Genomic DNA, 20,234 nt, shown 5'->3' on the forward strand with positions numbered 1-20,234 from the left:
CCTCATTTAAATACTTGGATTTGAAGATATGCACTCTGCACATTCACAGAACAGACAGAAGCGCTTTTAGAGAGCGCTTTGTATCTTGGGTGTTAGGCTTTCCGTTTGGGGATGTCTGCCCCACTTCTCTGTGAGGTTCGTTTCTCATCCTTTACATAGAGGTGAACCTTTCTTTTGACTTTAATTTGTACAGCATCACTTGTATTGAGCCATGAGAGTGTCAGTGTAACAAAATTCTTGCTTTTTTAGCACCTACACGTTTGTAGCCAAATATAAGAATAAGCTAAAATGAGCATCCTAGATAGCACTCAGTTCTATCTCTGGTACATGTCTAATTATGACCATCTCAAAGGCAATTACTCTAGCTATCATCAATTAATAAAACTTCACATTCTGTCCTGGTAGAACAGGCCTTATTATCATCTTTTTAGAAACAGTCAAACTGAAGTGCAGTTATTGACCTGGTTTTAGATGTGAGGAGAGAAACTAGGACACAAGCCAAAGGTTTTTCTCTCACCTTGGCCCCTAGATACCAAATAAAATGCACAGAGAAGCACAAAAACCCAGATCTGGCTGTTTTTAGCATGGTGCCTGTCCTCAGGATGCCTCCAGGAAAGCTCCCTGGCAGGTCTCCTTTGCTGTTTGGCCACCGTGGCACAAGGGATTCACAAGCGCACGGATATGTCTCCATGGGTCACCAAGCAGCAAGGCTGGACCCCTTGGACTGGCCTCAAGTGATTGAAATAAGACCAGAAACCTTTCCAATGCATGGAGTTTCCTGAAACAAAACCCTCAAAAGTTAGGTTTGAAAGGTGCCCCCATCTCTGCTGGGTTATTAGTTTTGTTCTCCACTGTTAAGGGACATGACAACTTCTCACCTTGGAGGCCCGAAGTGCAAGGCCTGGAGAATAGGAGAAAATCATTTGAGGCCTTCACTTTTTTATATATATGACTCATAAATATTTGCCTCCTACATTAATCTTTCTTCTCCTCCAAGTTGAGTCATTGTCTTGTGTTTGTTTTTACCAGAAGCAAAAAAAAAAAAAAAAAAAAAAGGCATCAATTGTTTGCCTATAGGACTAGGTCAAAAGAATTTTTTAGAGAAGACTTTCAAGATAGGTATATCTAAGGAACTGGTTAAAAAAATAGAACAGTGGAAAAGCAGCTCCTAAAAGCAAAGCATTGTGTTTTCATGCTGTTGTGCTTTTAAAATTGAGGGCAACAGTCTGAAAACAGACCATGCAATAAATCTTACTTGATGTGAATTATCTAGAGATCATTGTATCTATTGCATTTATTTTGATTTTTCTGTCTCTCCGTTAGAGTCTATGCTCAGAGATGACTTAAAAGATTCAATACCTCATTTTAAAAATTAAAGTTCACTTGATTATTGTACTGACCCGTACTAGCCTGGAGACTATTACGCATTAGTCTGGCGTATTGCAAACAGACTGGAATCCTTGGAAATAGGAAAGGACATAAGAGCTATATCCCAAATACGTTACCTACTTCAGCTGTGTTAACTGAGGCTGTGCTGCCCCTCAGAGGCATGAAACAAAGTTGCAGCGTATGGGGTGGAAAAGAATTAATTAATGTACTCTGAAATTATCTTCTTTATTTTTCCTCCTCTCCATCCTGCGTGCCCATCCTCCCCCAGGACACTATGCTTTGCCCTAAAATCTGTGGAGGTTCTAGAGAAGCTTTTAAAGGTACATGTGATTTCAGCTTGAGCTGGGTCATGAGCAACAACACCTGCGAGATGGGCAGGTGCCTCCCCTGCAGAAATATTTTCCCAGAAAAATGTAGGTCTTATAGGATCTTTTCTTGCTTCCATGATCTTTTCTCTAATGTTTAGTGTTTGGAGCAACTGTGGAGGTCTCATCAACTGGATCAAGGGGGATAAATAAGTGGTAGGTCAGGAGAAGTCAGAAGCAGGTTCAAGGAAATGAGATGGTTTTTGTCCAGCACCATGGAGCAGGGAATGACTTTGTAATTTCCCAGTAATATCTTCAGCTTTCAAGAACATGCTGGTCTGTCAGGCCACCCCTGTTTAGGGTCTATAAGTAACAGTTTAGGAGTAAATAACTGCAATAGACAACAGTGAATAGCTGTGATCAACGAAAAAAAAAAAAAGCATCTCTATCAACACAGCTGTCAGCAAAAAAAGAGAACCACAAATACTGCTTTGAGGGAAGATTGTTTATTAAAATGGCTTATTTGGAAAAATTTGTCGCTGATAGATGAACTTGCAAAATTGCCAGTGCAACACGTTATTTCAAAACACTGTGCTGCTACTGGGTAAAACTAGGTACAATTCTACCAGTCTTAGGCTGTTCTGCCAGGAAAGCTGCTTCTCTGGATTGTGGGTTCCAGAAATCAGACCCGCAGTAGCAGTGGCAAAAATTGATGCCATTCTGCTTAAGGAGCTTCTCAGCAGAGTAATTCCTTGGAACAAGGAAGTTCCCTGCCACCCATTCACAAACTTGAGGTTCCTTTAAAAATACAGTTCATTGACGTGCTGGACTCGGTTAAAGCATCGACTGCGTTAAATGTTGCTTGAGTAGGAACTGCACACATTCAAAACTGGGATTTCCGTTGTTTAAGAGGCTATCGGTGAATTTTAGGTGCCTGATTTTTATCTGCTTGTTAAAATAATTGGCCCATATGTTAACTATCAAGTAGTGAACCTGGGAAATATGGCATGTGTCAGAATTGTCTCAGGGCTTTCGTGAACTATAAAATGATTCAAGAAAGCATAGAAATTCTCTAAAAGGAGAAAAGAGGTTTTAAAATGGTTTACCCTCCCCCATTAACATAGAATATGCAGCACCAGATGAGAGGTGGGAGTAACAAGATAGAAATATAAGATAGAAACTCATAGTAGATATGTTTTAGAGAGTGAACTGCCATTCAGAAGTGTTGTAGTGCAAGATCAACTCATCACAGAGGGCCAAGATTACCTTTAATGAGCAAATTAGGCAGCACAGAAATTCTGAGCAGCAGCTCAGCTCGAAAGGAAAGTGCAGGAAGGATGGAGCGTGCATGGCATGGAGGGAAGTGTTCTGGTTTCCTTCTTAGTTGGGGAATGCTGCTTATCCTGTAGGACAACCAGGCAAAGCCAAGCGATAAGCAATGTGAGGGCTCACCAAGGAATACTAGGAAATACCTCAACAGTTAAGTCTTCAAAAGGGCTCTCGCATAAGCCAGTTGTGCCCCAGTCACAGCACATCTTTCCCTGGGCAGAGGATCAGAGTGCCGAGGTGATGCTGGTAGTCGTCTTGCTCACAGCACTTGAGAGCTGCCCGAGCAGGGTAGGAACCAGCTTAGGACACAACGAAGTCCCCATTAAGAGCACTGCTCCTGACTAAGCGTATTAGGGTTAAAAGCAGCCAACCTTCTCATTTGTGTCTCAGAACGGATGCTCTCCTGTATCCCTTATGCCCACTTGTATTCAAATCCGAAGCACAAGCTCACTGAGTGGTTTGTAGTAAACAACAGATGACAACACACCTGCCTTTGGTCCTGGGAAAACACTGTTCCTGGAGCATCAAGATATTGTCTCTGTCCAGCCTGTTAACCTATGCTTAACCTCTAGGAAGAAGGCATGCGTTGTTTGAAAACACGGCAAAATTCTGGTTTAGGGGAGAAACTAGCTCTTTGCCTAAAAAGTCCCGGTTAAAATGAATCTTAAAGAGACCACAAGTCACTTCTACTGTCTAGTTTTGACTGAGTAATGTAGATGAGAGAAAGCAGCGTGTAGTTTCTTGATTACTTGAAAGAGAAAGAAATTTATAAAATGGTGGTTTGGTTACATACATTTTATATGTAATTTTTTGGTTTCAAGTAGAAAATATTGAGTCATGCAGCATATTTGTAGGTAAAATAGAGGTGAATTTGGCTTATAGGAATGGACATGATAGATCCTTATTGGACAAGCATTCTTGCATTCATTTATATTACAGAAAAAAACATCAGTAAGGTCTTACCTAACATATATCAGTAGAAACATTACTTATGCCAGCTATGGATTTGCATTTAAAGTCACAGTAAATCAACTGTGAACACACAATAGACAGAGGAATAATTTATAGACTGTCAGTCAACAAATTGATTGTTTTAATAGCAGTTTATCCTTTTTTGGTTGGTGGGCATAGATCCAGAAAACAGAAGTCAAATGTTCTGGTAACATTCCTTAAGAACATTTGACTTCTGTTTTCTGGAATGTTCTTCCAACTGAAAAGCAGTGAAAAATCTGTCTGAAAACATAACCTTGTTCCTGGCATTTCAACATGCCATTGGAATTATTCTAAGTCTAGTCAAGGTGGTATCTCTCAGCTGGCATGCAGACAAAGAAAGTAGAATTTATAACCACACACTGCAGCAAGGAATGAGAGAGAAACTAAGAAGATGCCAAGAGTAAACCACAGTTTCTCCTTCTGATGGACATTCATGTGTGCTGAACTCTGTTACCAGAGAAATAGGACGGCTGACCCAGCTTGCAGAATGTCCTCAAGTCATCAGTGGGCCAGGACCTTCACCCAGCCTAAAGCAGTTATGTTTTCCAATGGGAAATTTGCAGGTGGAAATAAAAATGAGAGCCATCCAAGACAGCTTTAGAAATAACAATAATAATAAAAAAGGCCAATATATATTAAAATTGGTATATAATGGCCTATATCTAAGTACTCCAGAACTAATACAACTTAGCAAAAAGCTCATCTTAGTGATAAATGGCTGAGGGACAAGCAGTACAAATCAGCTGCTCTCGTCCTACTCAGCAAGGATGATGGGGTAAAGGACAAGAAGCCAGTCTGCTCTAGTTCTTTGGTGTTTAATACTGTTTTCCAGCTGAACATCTTGGGGTGTTTCAGAGCATTATTTTTATAGTCCGGCAGTGGTAATGTACTTGCTAACTTGATATGTTCCTAAGGACGCTGTGAACCTCAAAGCCTAAGAGCTTGTTGTGCTTAGTGCTGAGCAAAAAATACCTCAAAAATAGTCCCTGACCTCGGAATGTTGCAGGGAATAATGAGGTGACGTTGTCAGAAGTGATCGCAACACAGCAATGATGCTCATGTTGGGGATATTGTGACAAAAATCTAATGGCAGAAAAAGGACTTGATATAATGAGTCATTTTTAGTGTCAGAATTGCCCTTGATATTAAGTAGGAAGTTTTTAAGAGTAGAGTAGATTATGAAGACTCTTGCAAGTGAAGATCAGTCTACGTGAGATATTTTAAGCTGTTTTGTAGAACAAAATGGAACCATCGACCCAGCAAATACATGCAACAGATAAAGAGGGGAAAGGGAAGGGCAGTTTTCCAAAGCTACCCTTAATCAGCAAAAAAAAGAGCACACAAAATTATCTCAGGCAGGGGGGATTTGTGGGGTATGGGTTACATTTATCTGGTACGTTATAAGCTTTATTTTAATTTCCAGTATTTGCCCGCTACATCCTGAGGAACAATACAAGCTCAATCTAATGCTTGTCATTTATAACTCTGTGCATGTCATTTATATGGTAATGGGGGAGTTCCCTCTCATCCCAAGTGATTTTTGCCAAACTCTCCATGCTGGTTCACAGCACATTTTGCTTACCGCAGTGTAAATTAAAATGCACATTCATGATCTTTGAACAAAGCAGGCAAGCATAATTAGTAATTCGATACTGTCTGTACAAAACAGTTCAAAGTAATACTTAGAATTTGCAGTTAATTAAACAGTTTTTCCTCTTAAAATACTTAATTGCCTTTCTATGATATTCATTTATAAGTTTTTTTCCTACTAGCTTTAGCTGCAGTTATGCAGACGATCTCTTTCTTGTACTGCACTTATGCATAGCTGTGTATATGTGTTTGTTTATATGTATATTTCTCTATGAATGTTGATTTTATTTTTTGCAGAAATTCATGTTTTTCTGTAATGGAAGAGGAACAGTTTATGGATGGATGAATTATTGTGGCCTGAAATTAAAAAGAAAAAAAAAAAGGAAAATAATGGAATGAAGCAAGATAAAACAGGGAATAGAAAAACTCAAACCAGTGCAGGAATTTAAAAAAAAAAAAAAAAAAAAACCCTAAACCTCTGGAATTCCATTGCCAGTATGAATAGTTAACCTCATCTGGTATTTAATTCACTATCCAATTAAAAGTCTTATTAGAAGTTTCTAATTGTTGTAGCTTTAAAGTAAAACCAGCAGCCATTAGAGACACAAACTTCAGATTCTCTAAGGAAATTAAAATCATCATAAATTAAAAAAAAAATGTTAGTGAATATAGAGAAATGTAACTTGGAAAAATCCAACTGGATATTGATGACTTGTGTACATTTGAAAATCCTAGTTTAGATAAACTGCAGAATTACTCAATCTTTCTCATTTTTGTCCTCATTGCAAAGGGAAAAAGTAAAGGTTGAGTTCCAGGGGCTCTAACCCCCTAGTCTTTCAGTGTAGGTGGATGGAAACAGTTGAGGAGAAGAGGATAAACCCGCCCCATGGACTTGCCTTGAGAGCAAGAGGCAAAACCCCGAAATACATGACTGGGAGCATGTGGGCTGCAGCCACAGAGCAGAACTAGGCAGCTCAGTGCCCCTTCCCAGCTCTACGTGTGGGACACGACACGGAGCTCCTGTCCCGTTCATGGCAATGCAGTAGCAGAGCTCAGCTGGGCCCTGTGTATCTTCTGCAGGTCAATGGGCTTTAACCTCTGGCTCCTAAAAGTGAAGAGGAGTAATTACCAAGAAAGGGACTATGAAAAGGAAGCTTTTGTCAGTAGGCCTAGAATTGCTACGTGGTGGCCTGCAGCTCTGAAATATTGTAAAAAAAAAAAATGTTCTCTGTTTCCCAATAGAAGAGAGAAAAGAGATTTCAATGGCTTGGTGTTCTCCTACAAGCATGGTCTGGGGCTTGGCTTACCTGATTCAATAGCAGAGTCCCACCAAGATTTGTACATGAGAAGAACAGGATTTCTAGTAAGCTAATACAGAGAATCTGTTCATTTATTTTCCTTAAGTAGAGGAGTGTCACCCTATTTCTCAGCCTGCCTGTCCCTCCTTTCTTTTCAATATTTTTTGTTGGACGTTACATGCACAGTGTCATCCTGATGGCAACAGTGCATCCAAGTGAATTCCTCCATTCACAGTGCTGGGACACGGTCAGGAGCCCATGACATTGGAGATGAGAACGGCATGGGGTGGGAGAGCTCATGCTACCAGATTTCCTCTGCAAAGGCAGAGCTTGCATAAACACAAAAAGGTTTTCTGAGTATAAAACTATTTAGCTTTTCTTGATTTCCTGCTATGTCATTATTGGACATGACTACACATACTTTCATTGACAAGGGATAACACAAGTAAGCATTTTTTTTCTCATTTTAAAGGTTTGCATGAATTGTTTTATGTGATTTCAGATTTATTGTGATTTGTGTACAATATTCTCTTTATCACAAACTACTTCTTCCTTCTTGAAGAATCTGTCGTAGTATTTCCTCTCTGCATAAGCAAATGATGCAATCTGATATACACGTCCAAACCACCCTGATCTGTCAATGGCCTAACTTTATGATATGCCATCACCTTTATTAATAATAAATGTTTCTATTATTAAATAAGGCTATTTTTTCTGAAATATTGCTATAAGCTAACCCTGTTTTTGCCCGTCTTTCATTTTAATGGTTAACTCTATCCACCTCAGCAGATGCTCTCATTATACAGTAGCGTAGAGTCAGAACCAGTCTCTGGGTCATTATTCAGGTAAAACTCCCACTTTGCCAGATCCTGAATCACTGCTCTGGTTGAAGCCTCTGGGAGTTTTGCCATAGTAGGGCAATATAAACTCTGAATGAGAATTTAGTGGCTGTTCAGTGATTGCAGCAGTTTAAGCTGAATTCAGAACTAAGCTAGAGTCTATTAATTGGACCTTTTATACTGCAGGGCCTTATTTTGCAATATGAACTGACATTTATTAGTGCTCATGCTAGGTGACTGCTAGGTGCTGCTCAAAATGAATAAATCATGGAAGTAATTCACATCAAAGACAGCTTGTGTGGCTGCTAATAGAAGTCAATGGGGTTGACGAATCGAGTTCTCTAATAGCAGTGTCAGGCTGCTCAGTCTTCTTATCTCATATTTTTTTATGAAATGTTAAAAGAGATTGCTTTGGGGCACTTGTGTTCGTGAACCATTGCAATCGTCTAATGAATTTTTGATAGTCAAATTCAGAGGGTTTTGTGATCACTAACTTTCTTGATATATCAGTTGCTGTTGAAATGAATCTCTTGTGTCAGGCTTGGCTGTCCGTCTTCCTACTGTCATAAAACCCACAGATTAGCCAGGTAGAATCTGAAACATTTAATTTAAAGGAAAGGTACGGTGAAAGCTCTTGACTAAGTTTGAATAGAGTAATATTCAGCTTATAATGAAAAATCTCAATTTGTCTCACTGCATTGCACAGATAAGCAAATTGTATTTGCAGCCATAGCAACCTGTTAAGTGACAGGAGGAAAAAAAAAAGAAGAAGAAAGAAGAAAGAAAAAGTACCGCTCTGAGGAACTGTACTGCATCCAGTCAAATGGGCAACATGAATCCTGTCTTGTCAAGGTCCTTGATGACAGAAAATGCATGATATGACCTTGCAATGAACGTTTGCTCACAGCAGTGAGCTACAGAGCAAATTATTGCAAGTTCTAAGAAGACTTTTCCCAGCAGAAGTTTTAATGCCTCTACAGTACAATATGGTACAGTACAGATTTAATGTCTCTAGCTGACAGACTTTCGTGGAGAACTGACAACAGGCTGTGGATTTATGCTTGCACCAAGTGATGGAAAAATACATTCTTTTGCATCAGTGTCATACAACAGTCTGCCACTACCATTGGGTTTTCTAGACATATCTGTTGTTTGGAATGAGTATTAGAAACAGGAATATCTGACTATATGATCTCTATGTAATATTTCTATTTTCATTTTCATTATCACTGGGCATCTTGGCAGACTCCTGACTTGGCTGTTTCTAAAATATCTGCATGTCGATCTAGCCAGAATGATCCAAGAGAGTTTTGCAGTGACTGTGACTGGCTCATATCAGGAAAAGAGGAAACTTGCTAGTTGTCTAATTGCTGAGCGAAACCTGAGAACATTAATTTCCTTTTCCTTTTTTTTTAAGGAAACGGCTCAGGTGTAGGATGAGTATAGCAGAGAAAAAGCAAAAGCAAAGAAGGTTCTCAAAAGAGCAGGAAGGGGCAACTATTCAGCAGAGTTTTTCTGTTTGTCCAAAAAGTCGTCTGTCTTCCTTTGTATTTAGCAAGACTTACTGCAAAACAGAGCCCAGAATTATGGGCTGCTCCCGGAGGGTATTGAATTGTGTCTAACACTGCCTGGTTGGTCTGCCACGGTTGGTGTGGATGCAATATCAGACCTCCAGTGCAGCTGCTCTTTGGTCCTTGCGCAGAAACAGTGTCCATATGAAATCCATGAGAAAAAAGAGTCACTCTCCATGGGTCTTTGCATTTCAGATGGGATTCATACAACCCTTGAGCATACTCAGTCTGACAGGACATGGTCTGGAGGAGTTCTGGGTCCCTCTGGCCAGTTCTGAATATCTGAATTTGTCCCATATTTGGGACAACCTGCCTTTTCAAATGACATCATTGCACGTTTGCATGCATTTATTTTTTCTGTTGGTGTGTTTTTGCTGCTGTTGTTTTTTGAGTCATCAAGTATTTTTGTGTGAATGAGGGAGATTTTAAACATTCTTGATGTCTTGGGTAGCACATCTTGAGCTCTGTGTGTTGTTCTTGCAGAGACTTACCCGTGGATAGAATCATATCTCTAATCAATACCATCAGCATTTTTCAACCCCTAAGCACTCAAAAAGCAAGAAAAAAAGTCTAGCAGCTATCAATAATCATGTAAACAACACTCCAATGACCTGACTCATACAACAGCTACACAATCTCTTATTGTATGAAACACAAGAAATCAGAAGGATCAATGGATGAGGAAAAAACATTAAACCAACAATTTTGTTGTGGTCAAGATCAGCATCCAGCAAAAGTCTCTTTTGCCTGCCAGCAGCATCCTGCCCTCATGAGATAAGCCGTTGGTCTCAGTCCAGCTCCTTGGCAATAGGTGTCCTGGAATTATTCCTGGGAGAAGCCACCACAAGGATTGCTCGTAGTCTCAGGTGGCGGTTCAGGACTATGGATAAGGAGCTTGGTTTGAGTGGCCAGGACTGGAGAAGTTCGTTGGCCGCTTGAGGAGCAGAGCTGCCTGTGACATGGTCATCTTGTGGCTCTGCTGGACATTGCTGTTTATCTGCCTGTCATTTCCTCCAAGGCCTTTGCCGAGCATCAGAGCAATCTGTGATATTACCCCTTTTGCAGAGGCAAAAGGAACAGCAGCCTCCTTGCCTTTAAGTTTGGTGGGGTTTGGCTGTTTGCTGAGCTAGAGCTTTGAATCAGTAACACGGCATCTCTTCAGACCACGTAAGAGATTTGCAGTAAGACACTGGCTTGTTTGCCTTGTTGCCCAAGCCAACCTGCCTTATGGAATGCATGAAATTTCCACCGTAAATCCTGCTGCCCGCAGGGCAGCACCCCACTGCTGAAAAGAGCTTCCATCCAGCACCTCAACATCTGACCACAAAACAGCAAAGGGCAAACCCTCGCCAGCTGCAAGCAGAGATAAGCTGATCCTTCTTCCAGAGGGACTGATTACCAACCTCCTTTGACTGCCAAGACTAGAAAGGGCAACCTGAGTTGCATGCTCCAGCCCTGGCATGGTGAGAGCTTGAGACCAGGCAGCACCAACATTCATGTGCCATGTGAGCAATCAGCAACACGGTGGGCTTCTGAGGTCAGGGTAGCAAATAAAACCCTACTCTTCCAATCCCTCTTAAAATGAGATGAGCCTGGGCTGCCCATGTGAAAAATGCTGGTGTCTCATAATGCTCTGCTCCGGAACAAGGGGCTGCAAGGCTGAGTGAGCAGAAAACAATATCTGTTCCAAGTAATTAAGCTCCATGACTAAAAGGAAATTAATGACACTTGCAGCCCACGCCATCCCTGTGCTTGAGGAGATGCAAATTGCCTGGCTGTTCTCATTTCCCCGAAATGATGGGCTGCCACACGCTCAGCCCTGCTGAACATATGGGAGCACCCGCACGTGTTCGTTCGGCTCCGTCACCGTATGATGCTGCTGCCACCAGGCGGTGAGCATCTTGGAGCAAAGATTTTGTGTTTAAAACATCTCTAAGGCTAATCTCAAACATGCCATAGAAACAATATTATATCCCTCCTAAGCTATCTTTCACCAGGGAAGGAGGCTTCTTTAGAAAATCCACGTTTTGAGAAGAAATAGTCACACAGGTTTAGTTGCAGCTCAGTTTACTCAAGGAAAGATTTTTTTGGACAGTGGTACAAAAATCTTCAGAACCTTCAGGATAGTTGCAGTCTGCATATGGGATTCGTGGGATCTGTCTGACACTAGAGTGTCAGTGCTTTTGTGTCCTTGTCAAATTATTTTAATTTTTTTGCCTCCCCCTTTTTCCTGAAAGGTTGTCAAATTGTTTGGTGGCTCTGCAAAAGGACTTCTTTGGCCTGACTCAATTATAGAAATGTAAATCGTGATTAATTCCATTGAAATCAATAGTGTCGCATGGCTGTGGCTGAGATCAGCATAAAATTATGCCAATCTAGGAAAATGTAGAGTGGAAGTAGCATTAACATATAGCAGGTTATATTATTTGTATACATATAACTCCTTTTACACCTGTTTTATACCTATTGTGATTTAATCAATGATTTAATGGAAGCCCATGCAGATTTGCACTACCGTAAATGAGAGAAAAATTGTATACACATGAAAGATGACAAGGTGGTCTTCTAAAGCCATCACTGAAATGCATCATGTGTCACCGAGGGCCTATAAGAACAATGTGGTTTCCTTAACAAGGTGAAAATCCTTGCTTCCAAACTATATAATAATAATCCATTTGGACATATAGTTGGTGATTTGAGATGATCTAGTAATTGATTTTAAAACAGATGGCACCTGTCAAATAAGCATTTGTATTTATTTGATGTTTCTGTGAGAACCCCTGGGGTTTCCTATCTCAGAACTCTCTGTTTTCTCCCTTCTTAGACCCCAGCTCCTTTCTCTGATCTCTCTTCCTCTTATCTTCTTTTGAGGCTTCCTGCTGACAAATTCTTTGGAGCTTTCTTTCCTCCTGTAAGCCATGACCTTTCCTTTAGACTTCAATTTAATTTTGTTTAAAAATCCTTTTTATTAACAATGTTAATAAAACAGTGAAAGGTCTTCAGTACACCAAATGCTTAATGAGCTGAACGTTGTCGCAAATAATTGATTCCATCTCCCACAGTTGCAGTGCTTTACCACATCAGCAATCAAAGTAAGTAACATGGAAGGGAAATATCCATAAATATCGTTCTGCCAGATAATATCTTACCTCATTCCTTGTGTAAAATTAAAATATTTTGAAAATAATGGTTCTTTTGATAGTATGTATGTGTACATGTGTCCCTATACTCGGAGACAAATCAAACAATTTTCTGACTTTGTTGTCTTCTGTGGGCACAACATTAATAATATTGTTTTAATCTCCTACTGAAGAGGAAAATTTGAAGTCTGGAACAAGAAGAGAATTTTAATTGCAGAAAAGAAATCCATATGTTTAAAAAGTAAAAATCAAAGTAATCATTTTACTATTCTCGCTGGGTGCCCTCATTAGAAAACTTTAGCAGCTAAAGATTGAAAATGTTTTAGGGCTGGTCTTGTACTGACCTGCTCGCTCCTGTAGAAGGACTTTTGGTGTCATGGCCAGTGGGGCCGCACGGGTCTGCTCATCACCATGCTCATCCCTATGGAACATGGCAGGGTGGACAAGTGGGCACCAGAGTGTCCCAAGGATGGCTTACGGAGTGACTTGCTGTGGTGGGATCAGAGCAGAAGCGTGTGCATGGCCAGAGGAAAGTAGCTCTCCAGGCTGGGATCCTCAGCTGTCCTCCTTACACATTGAAATTGGGATATGGATAGTCATAATATGTAAGTCTTCTCTGGGTAAATTCAACAGTTAATATTCTCAGTATAGCTGTGACCCAGAAAAACAAATACATTTTTCACCTGAAAATATTCCTTTGTTTCTTTTCCCTATGTTTCCTCCAGCCACTGTATCTATTTGTATTTTAAAAAGTGATTGAAAGGGGTTGCTATCGTGCCTGTCTGAGCCAACCTGCCAACAGGATTGTCCAAGGCTCCTTGTCCTCTTCTGAAAGTCTCTGCATCTGTTGACTCACACTTTAAGTTGCAAGTCATTTGTCATGATTTTATAAATTGGAAGAAATCCCAATGGATTCCTCAGGCTTTATCCATCACCTAAGAGTTAAGCAGAGTTTTGCCACCTTCAGCGGAGTGGCATTATTTACAGCTATGATTCAGGATTGACAAAGGCTGCAAAACCAGTTAGATTTTTGGAAACACACCAGGAAACCTCTGTGGCCATGGTCATTATGTGCATCTTGCTAATAAAGAGGAGTTCTGTTAGCCTAGGTCTCCTTGAGCAAGCCTAGGAAGCGGATATATCGCAGCCTGCAGAAATATCACCATGGCAGATTATGTTACATAGTGTTAAAAACACCTCTGTGGATTTCCCACCATGGTTCATACAGAAATATAATCTGCATAATATAATATAACCTGCATAATCTCCAGGTTGTCACTGAGGTTGCCCTGATATTTTTCCTTGTGTTGACTCTGTAAGGGAAAGAAGAGGCCTGGATGCTCTTCCAGGAGTGCTGTTCAGTGCTCAGACAGAGATTGCAGATATAAAAACTAAAACAGTGTTTGCTGCCTCTATTCAAACTTCTATTAAAGGTGATACACAGGAATATTTAATGGCAAGCTGCAGGTGCATGAGAAAGTATGCTTGAGTAGTGTTATTTACTTTTGTCTAGCTTAGAATGAAAGAAGGAGCAGTTTATCAGTGGAGAGATTAAATCTGAAGAACTTGGAGCTTCATTTCTGTATGTAGTTGAACAAAATACATGGAAGTTTTTCAGACGATACCAGATTTCTATTGCATCTTACCTTTCCTCCTCCCACTATTCCATTTTCTCTAGCCAGTGGCCCTTCGAGCCCTATTTCCTATGATTCCTTGAGACTTTAGTTACTTACAGAGAAACACAAGTCTCCAAATTCACTGTTTCTTGCTGATATTGCTGGTGTGTTCTCAAAGCTTAAAACAAAAAGACACTTCAATTTTTGCACACACAGGGCTAGTTTGGCTTCATTCAAACTCTGATCCACTGGGCCATCAAGAACCCAGTGGTATAATTGCAAAATGCTCCATGCAAATCCAATTTCATCACATCTTGTTACTTGGCAGATGAGAACTACAGTGAAGGACGGTTCCTTTCTGCTTCCTGATACTGATCAGCAAAGAATCTACAAGAAGCACTTTCTTCTAAATAGATGGCATCCTTGATGTTGCAAACCTGATTCATTCTGGAGCCTATTCAGATCTAGATCCCAAGGACTACTGGCTACAGAATGCACTGGAGGCTGCAACCTTGAATTCAGCTAAAATGAAATTCTCTCTTCAAACTTATGCTATTGCCTCCACTTTCTTTTCTCACAGAGTGACATTAAAGTCTCTAAAGGGGGTTTACATATACCTGCTTGTCATTGCATATACTCAGGTCTAGGGCTTCAAATGATCCTCCTGAGGATCTGTTGAACTCAGAAGACTTCTTGTTCCACTCAGCTTTGAAATGGTCATTCATTTGACTGTTGCTCAGCTCTGTTATTCAGAAGAGTGATTAAAATGCATATACTGCCACACTCCATAAGCATAAGCTATTGCTGGGGTCATAGGTGATGGTAAATTCTAAAGCAGCTTTAATTTTTACCTAACTAGTCAGTCAGTGCACGCATTGCCAGAAAAAGAAAAATTCTGAACACTACGCATGGGACTTCGTTATACAAGATTAATCCATTTGGGCTGCCACTCACTTTAGCTGCAGCCAGACGTTCTTCAAGTCAAGCTGTCTCATCCTATTTCTGTATTTCAGTATGTTACCTACTGGCTGGTATGTGTCTTTCACCAAGTTTTACTCTTTGTAAGCAAAATCGCCCAGTTTTTCAGAATTGTTTGATGCTGAATGTGATAACATGGAATGAGCATTGACTTTCCTCAGATGCTGTACATTAACCTAGCCACCGTGTCTGAGCAAGCAGGATCACAGCCACTGTGCAGTTAATGCAACCGCCACGCTTCATTCTTGCCATTTGGGGAGTTTGAGCACTTGCAGGATGATGGACCAGCAAGCAAATCTCTGAAGAAGGGAAGATTACAGAGCTGTCAGTTACAGACTTGGAGAAATCTCTGCAACTCACCCAGAGCACTTCTAAATTGTACAGCACCTTCTGTGAGAAAAAGAGCAAAAGTTTTGATCACTTAACACTCTATACTCTTAACTGGGAAGTCACAAAGTGTATGTATATGGAGCCTCTGGTGTTAGAAGAGAACCTGGTTACATACAGATGTGAAGTGGGATCTTAACCTATTTCAACATCAGAAAGACCTGTGGGCATTGTTTGCAACTGTTATTTCTATGTCTGTGGTAAATAGGAGCACAAATAATAAAATGTCCCTGAGAAAAAAAAATTGTGTGTCCAAAAATTATTTTATTTTGAGCTCAAACTTTCTGAGCCTCGCGCATTTTATACTTGCTAAGTTCTCTGGTTCACTAAAACTAACTGCTCTCTTTAATAATGGCAAGATCCTGGCTTTGTTTCAAGGCAAAGGTTCATGCAATTAAATCTCATTAGCACAGCCCCGCAAAACTCTCCATAAAACCTTCTTCGCATGCAACCTTCAGCTGAACTGAAGTCATTAAATCTGAGATCCTGGAGAAAATATTTGCTGAATAGAATCATTCCTAATTAATGTTAAAATGTCAAGGATTCGGCTTCCTTTCCTTTTTATCCCCTTTTCTTTTATAATCTTAATTATGTCTTTAATGAGCTACCAGTGTAAAAGTCAAGAACAGCTTCTTTTAAATGTACAAACAACAGGTGGGACTGAGCACCAAAGCCTTTTTTTTTTTTTTGGAAATGTGCTTTCTTGCATAATAGTTTCAGCTTCTTAATTGTATTTCCCAACTCTAACTTGGAAGTTGCCACTAAGTATTGATTAACTAACCTTATAGAAAGCATAATTAATGAGAATGATTTACCTTTGCCCCTTTTCTAATGTTGTCTTGAGTGTTATCTCAAGCAATATGCAAGAGTCAGGAGTAGCAATGGTAGATATCTGATCTACAAGTTCTGCAAGGATCACTCATGCGAGATCTTTTCTAAAAAATCTTTTTCTTGAGCTACTTTACTTCAGACTAGTGACATTCTGATTGGACCACACACAGCAGTGTGCAAACATGGTAAGCTCAAACACTGCATGCTCCAAAATCCAGAAATTCACATTTGTTTTTCTAATAACTGGTGATAGCAGCCAGAGGTTGGAGCTCGTAGGACCCGTTTAGTTAGACTTCAGTGGTGAAAGCTCAAAAATAATTTGCAGCCTCTTTAATTTTTAGTCTCAAATTAAAGGAATGGAACCTGTCTTCCTGCACATCAATCTGCACACCATATGTAAGCCCTTCTGTTGGGATTTAAATAGGAATGACTCATGTGATATTAAGCCTCTTAATGAAGCTGTATTATATTATTGCCTTTTGCAAAATGGGAGGTTTAAAAAGCCAAGGTAGTGCCTTCCAAATGTCAGTAATTGGAGACACTTTGGACAAAGTATGAATTTTACAGCATTTCTGGATATCTGTAAGCTGAAGTCATCTTTGCAATGAAGCTTGTTAAATGGTTGGAGAAAGTATTAGGCAGTAGAAGCATTTTGGATTTATGTTTAAGGAGAACTGGGTTGTGCCCTTTTTCAAAGTAATTTCTAATGAGTGCGATCTTGTGTTCCCATTATGCACTTGAACTCCAAAATGTTTATATTGGTGTATTTCTGAGTACCTTGAGAGTAACAACTATGTTCTTCCAATCAACTCCAGAAGTTTGGAATCCCAAAAGTTCATGATAAAAAGGATTAATCACTTACTCTGGCTATTCATGGAATATTGCTTGGCAAAACTGATTTAAAAAATAAAATAGGGATAAAATTCAAGCGAGTAGCCAGGCCTAGTTACAAGCGCTAGTTAAAAAAACTAAAGTTTAATTTCTTCTTGAGCTTTAAGAAGTTCCAGCTTAGGGCAAATTGGTATTTTTTATTTCCATTACAGCTATGGAGATTAGGAAGACTCAAGCTGTAGCCCTGCAAGAATGTTTGAATCTAAGCAGAACCCTTTCTGAATCCATTGATATGTGTCTAGTATGACTTTGTGAAACTGTTTATGGAGGAGAATTAAATCTCAGTCGTTGTAGTACTGCAGTAGGGTTAAACAGCCCCAAAGTGGCCTCCTTTCTGTTATCATCAAGCAGATAGGAACCCAAACTCTCCCAGTACATGCATGTGGATGTGTTCATATATCTCTGTACAGGACAAATAGGAAGAAGAGCAGAGCATTTTACATTGTCATGAACGTGTGTACTAATATAAGTAATTTGCTGTTTCTTGAGCAAGGTAATTATGCTTAATAACTTACATATTCAGGGTAATTGTTATCAATTGTGTTCATTTGTGTATATGGCACACTTTAATGAGTATTCTTAATTGATATTTCTGTGGCATCCACCCTGTACTGTGATTAGACTGGGATTTTCATATCTACACCATTTCATTTATTGCTAACTAGTAATTTACATCTAATAGTCCTTTTTCTTTTTTTTTTTTCCTGGTCTCTCCTTTTTATTAATTAGAGGAGATCTTGAAGACTCACATTGCTCATTGGTGGTCTCCGGATGGCACTAGGTTAGCATATGCAACAATTAATGCCTCTAGAGTCCCTACCATGGAGATCCCAGTATATACTGGCAGCCTTTACCCTACTGTAAAAACCTATCATTATCCAAAGGTAAGAGGAAATAAAGCAGTCTATTTTCCTAATTATGATTTTATTTATTTATTTACAGTAGACTCAGTATACTGACTGTACCTAATGAAAAAATAAATAAATAAATATAAGGAAAGATCATCTGTTCCCCTATGAATGTAGTCTTCATTACTCTTCAACTGCATTTGTAAAATTACATTTTTCTCATTCTACTATTAGTAATTCTAAACATAATGAAAATAAGATTTAAATGTTCTTCCTTTGTAGTGGCATAAAAGCAATTGTGTTTTCATGCTAGAGAGGTTTTGACTGTCTGAGAATTTGCAATCGAGCATTATTATTAAATTTGTTACATTACATACCTTTTATATGAGAAGAAGGAAGAATGAAAATTTAATATTTTGGCTTTCCTAGAATAATTAGGATAGCATAATATCAGAGGATATATTCTTGTTTTGGAGGTATGTTGTGCCTGAGCTCTAAGAGGAGAAAACAGTTAAAGACAAAGGACTTAAGACACAATCTTTCCTTGATTGCAGAAAGCTGTAAGCTGTCATGCAGTAAGGACACAGCATCCAGTGCAGATCTCGACCCTGTGCTGATGTATTATTGCTGTTACTGTGACTGCTGTAATTTTCTGCTATAAGTGCAGAATTGTACTGCTCTGTAGAGCCATTTCTTCTGGATATCTCGCTCTATGCAGTGATCACTTTAGACCTCACATATTGGACCAAATTGAACCATATTTTAATAGGAGAGATATCCACGTATGTGTCAGTTTGGTGCGAAAGAGACTCAATGGGGAAAACGCTTTCCTACAACAGAAAAAGCATCAGTAATTTTACTATGCCTAGCATGATCCTGTGAGACAATCTTTTTTCAAAAGAGACAGCAAATAGAAATAATTTGTTACTTGATGTGAAAGGTAGCATCTTTTACCAAGGGCAGAGGTGTCCTAAATAACATTATGGTTTGGTTCTGCACACCAACCTCTCCATTCCTCAGTGCCACATCACTACAGTCACAGTCTCCTTGTGACCAGCTGCAGCAAGGCTGGCCCAGGAGAGGTGACATATGATGTGCTCTTCTTGTGCAATTCATACTAGCCTGGTGCAATGGCAGTGCATTTTAAAATCTATAGGGGACTTAATAAATCAAAAACATTGTATGGTGTAAGATATGGTAATTTGTCCTCGTTTTAAAATCCAGGCTGGAATGGAAAATCCAACAATCTCTTTGCATGTGATTGGTTTGAACGGACCTACACATGATCTGGAAATGACTCCCCCAGATGATCCAAGAATGAGGTATGTGCGTTCTCACGCGGTGATGCAGAACACCGATCTGCTGGGGGCTAAATCAGACCCTGGCTTTATTCTAGATCATTTACAGTCCCTTTCTGTAAAACTATTAAGTTGTTTCACTTTGTGTAAATCTGCTTAAGTACATACAAGTATTTTTTTTCTTACATGTATTTATTTAGAATATTGTTACTTTGAAATTGCTGTGACCCAGATCAACTTCAGAATGAGATTATTTTTAGAGAATTCTGTGGAATTTGCCCAAATCCATAACACATTCATTTCACATGTAATCACAGGCATTGTGAAGGGAGTATTGTCTGACTCCTGTATGAGAGACCATGAAGCAAAAATAGCTGTAATACTGCAAACATGAGCTCACTCATTTGTTGGTTGGATTTAGGACTATAACCAGACGGAAGAATCTCAATTAAGAATATAAATGGAAATCTCTTTGCTGTTTTTAGGACGGGTATCTTTTAGAAGATGGCCTTCAATTTGGTCAGCTACCTAGATGCCCATTTCTAATTAAGTGCTTAAACCGGTTTGTATTCAGCAAGAACTTAAATGTCTGCTTTGGACTCTGAAGCAGTGGTCAAACTGCACTGATTTTTTGGGTCTGTGAGCACTTGAAAGGAAGATCACGTTGTTAAGGTCTGCCTCCAGGAAAGAGACTGCTTTCCATAATGCATGATGCCCCTACCTGCAAAACTCAGCGATTAGAGTCCAGATCTGTACTTCAATCACTTGATTTAAACTTGAACTAGATTTACAGCAGGCTAAGTGGAGTTAGACTCTCTTTCCAGGTCTAACATATGGACAGAGACGTTTCTGCATGGTACTTTCTGTGCACATCAGGTGTAATGCTGCCTGGATGTCATTCCAAAGATACCATCCAAACAACGTGTACACT

General features: G+C 39.6%; 1 protein-coding gene across 1 annotated transcript in view; it reads left to right on the forward strand.

The window, feature by feature from the left end:
* DPP6 (dipeptidyl peptidase like 6) overlaps positions 1-20,234 on the forward strand; it is a 242,182-nt gene that overhangs the window by 173,813 nt on the left and 48,135 nt on the right. The window contains exons 9-10 of the mRNA XM_088521208.1: positions 17,887-18,041; positions 19,230-19,327. Coding sequence (XP_088377334.1) covers positions 17,887-18,041; positions 19,230-19,327 — 253 coding nt within the window. The remainder of the gene's footprint in view (positions 1-17,886; positions 18,042-19,229; positions 19,328-20,234) is intronic.

This window comes from Tinamus guttatus, unplaced genomic scaffold, assembly GCF_059628265.1.
Source record: "Tinamus guttatus ecotype Peru unplaced genomic scaffold, ASM5962826v1 Tinamus_guttatus_pri_ptg000006l, whole genome shotgun sequence".
NCBI lineage: Eukaryota > Metazoa > Chordata > Aves > Tinamiformes > Tinamidae > Tinamus > Tinamus guttatus.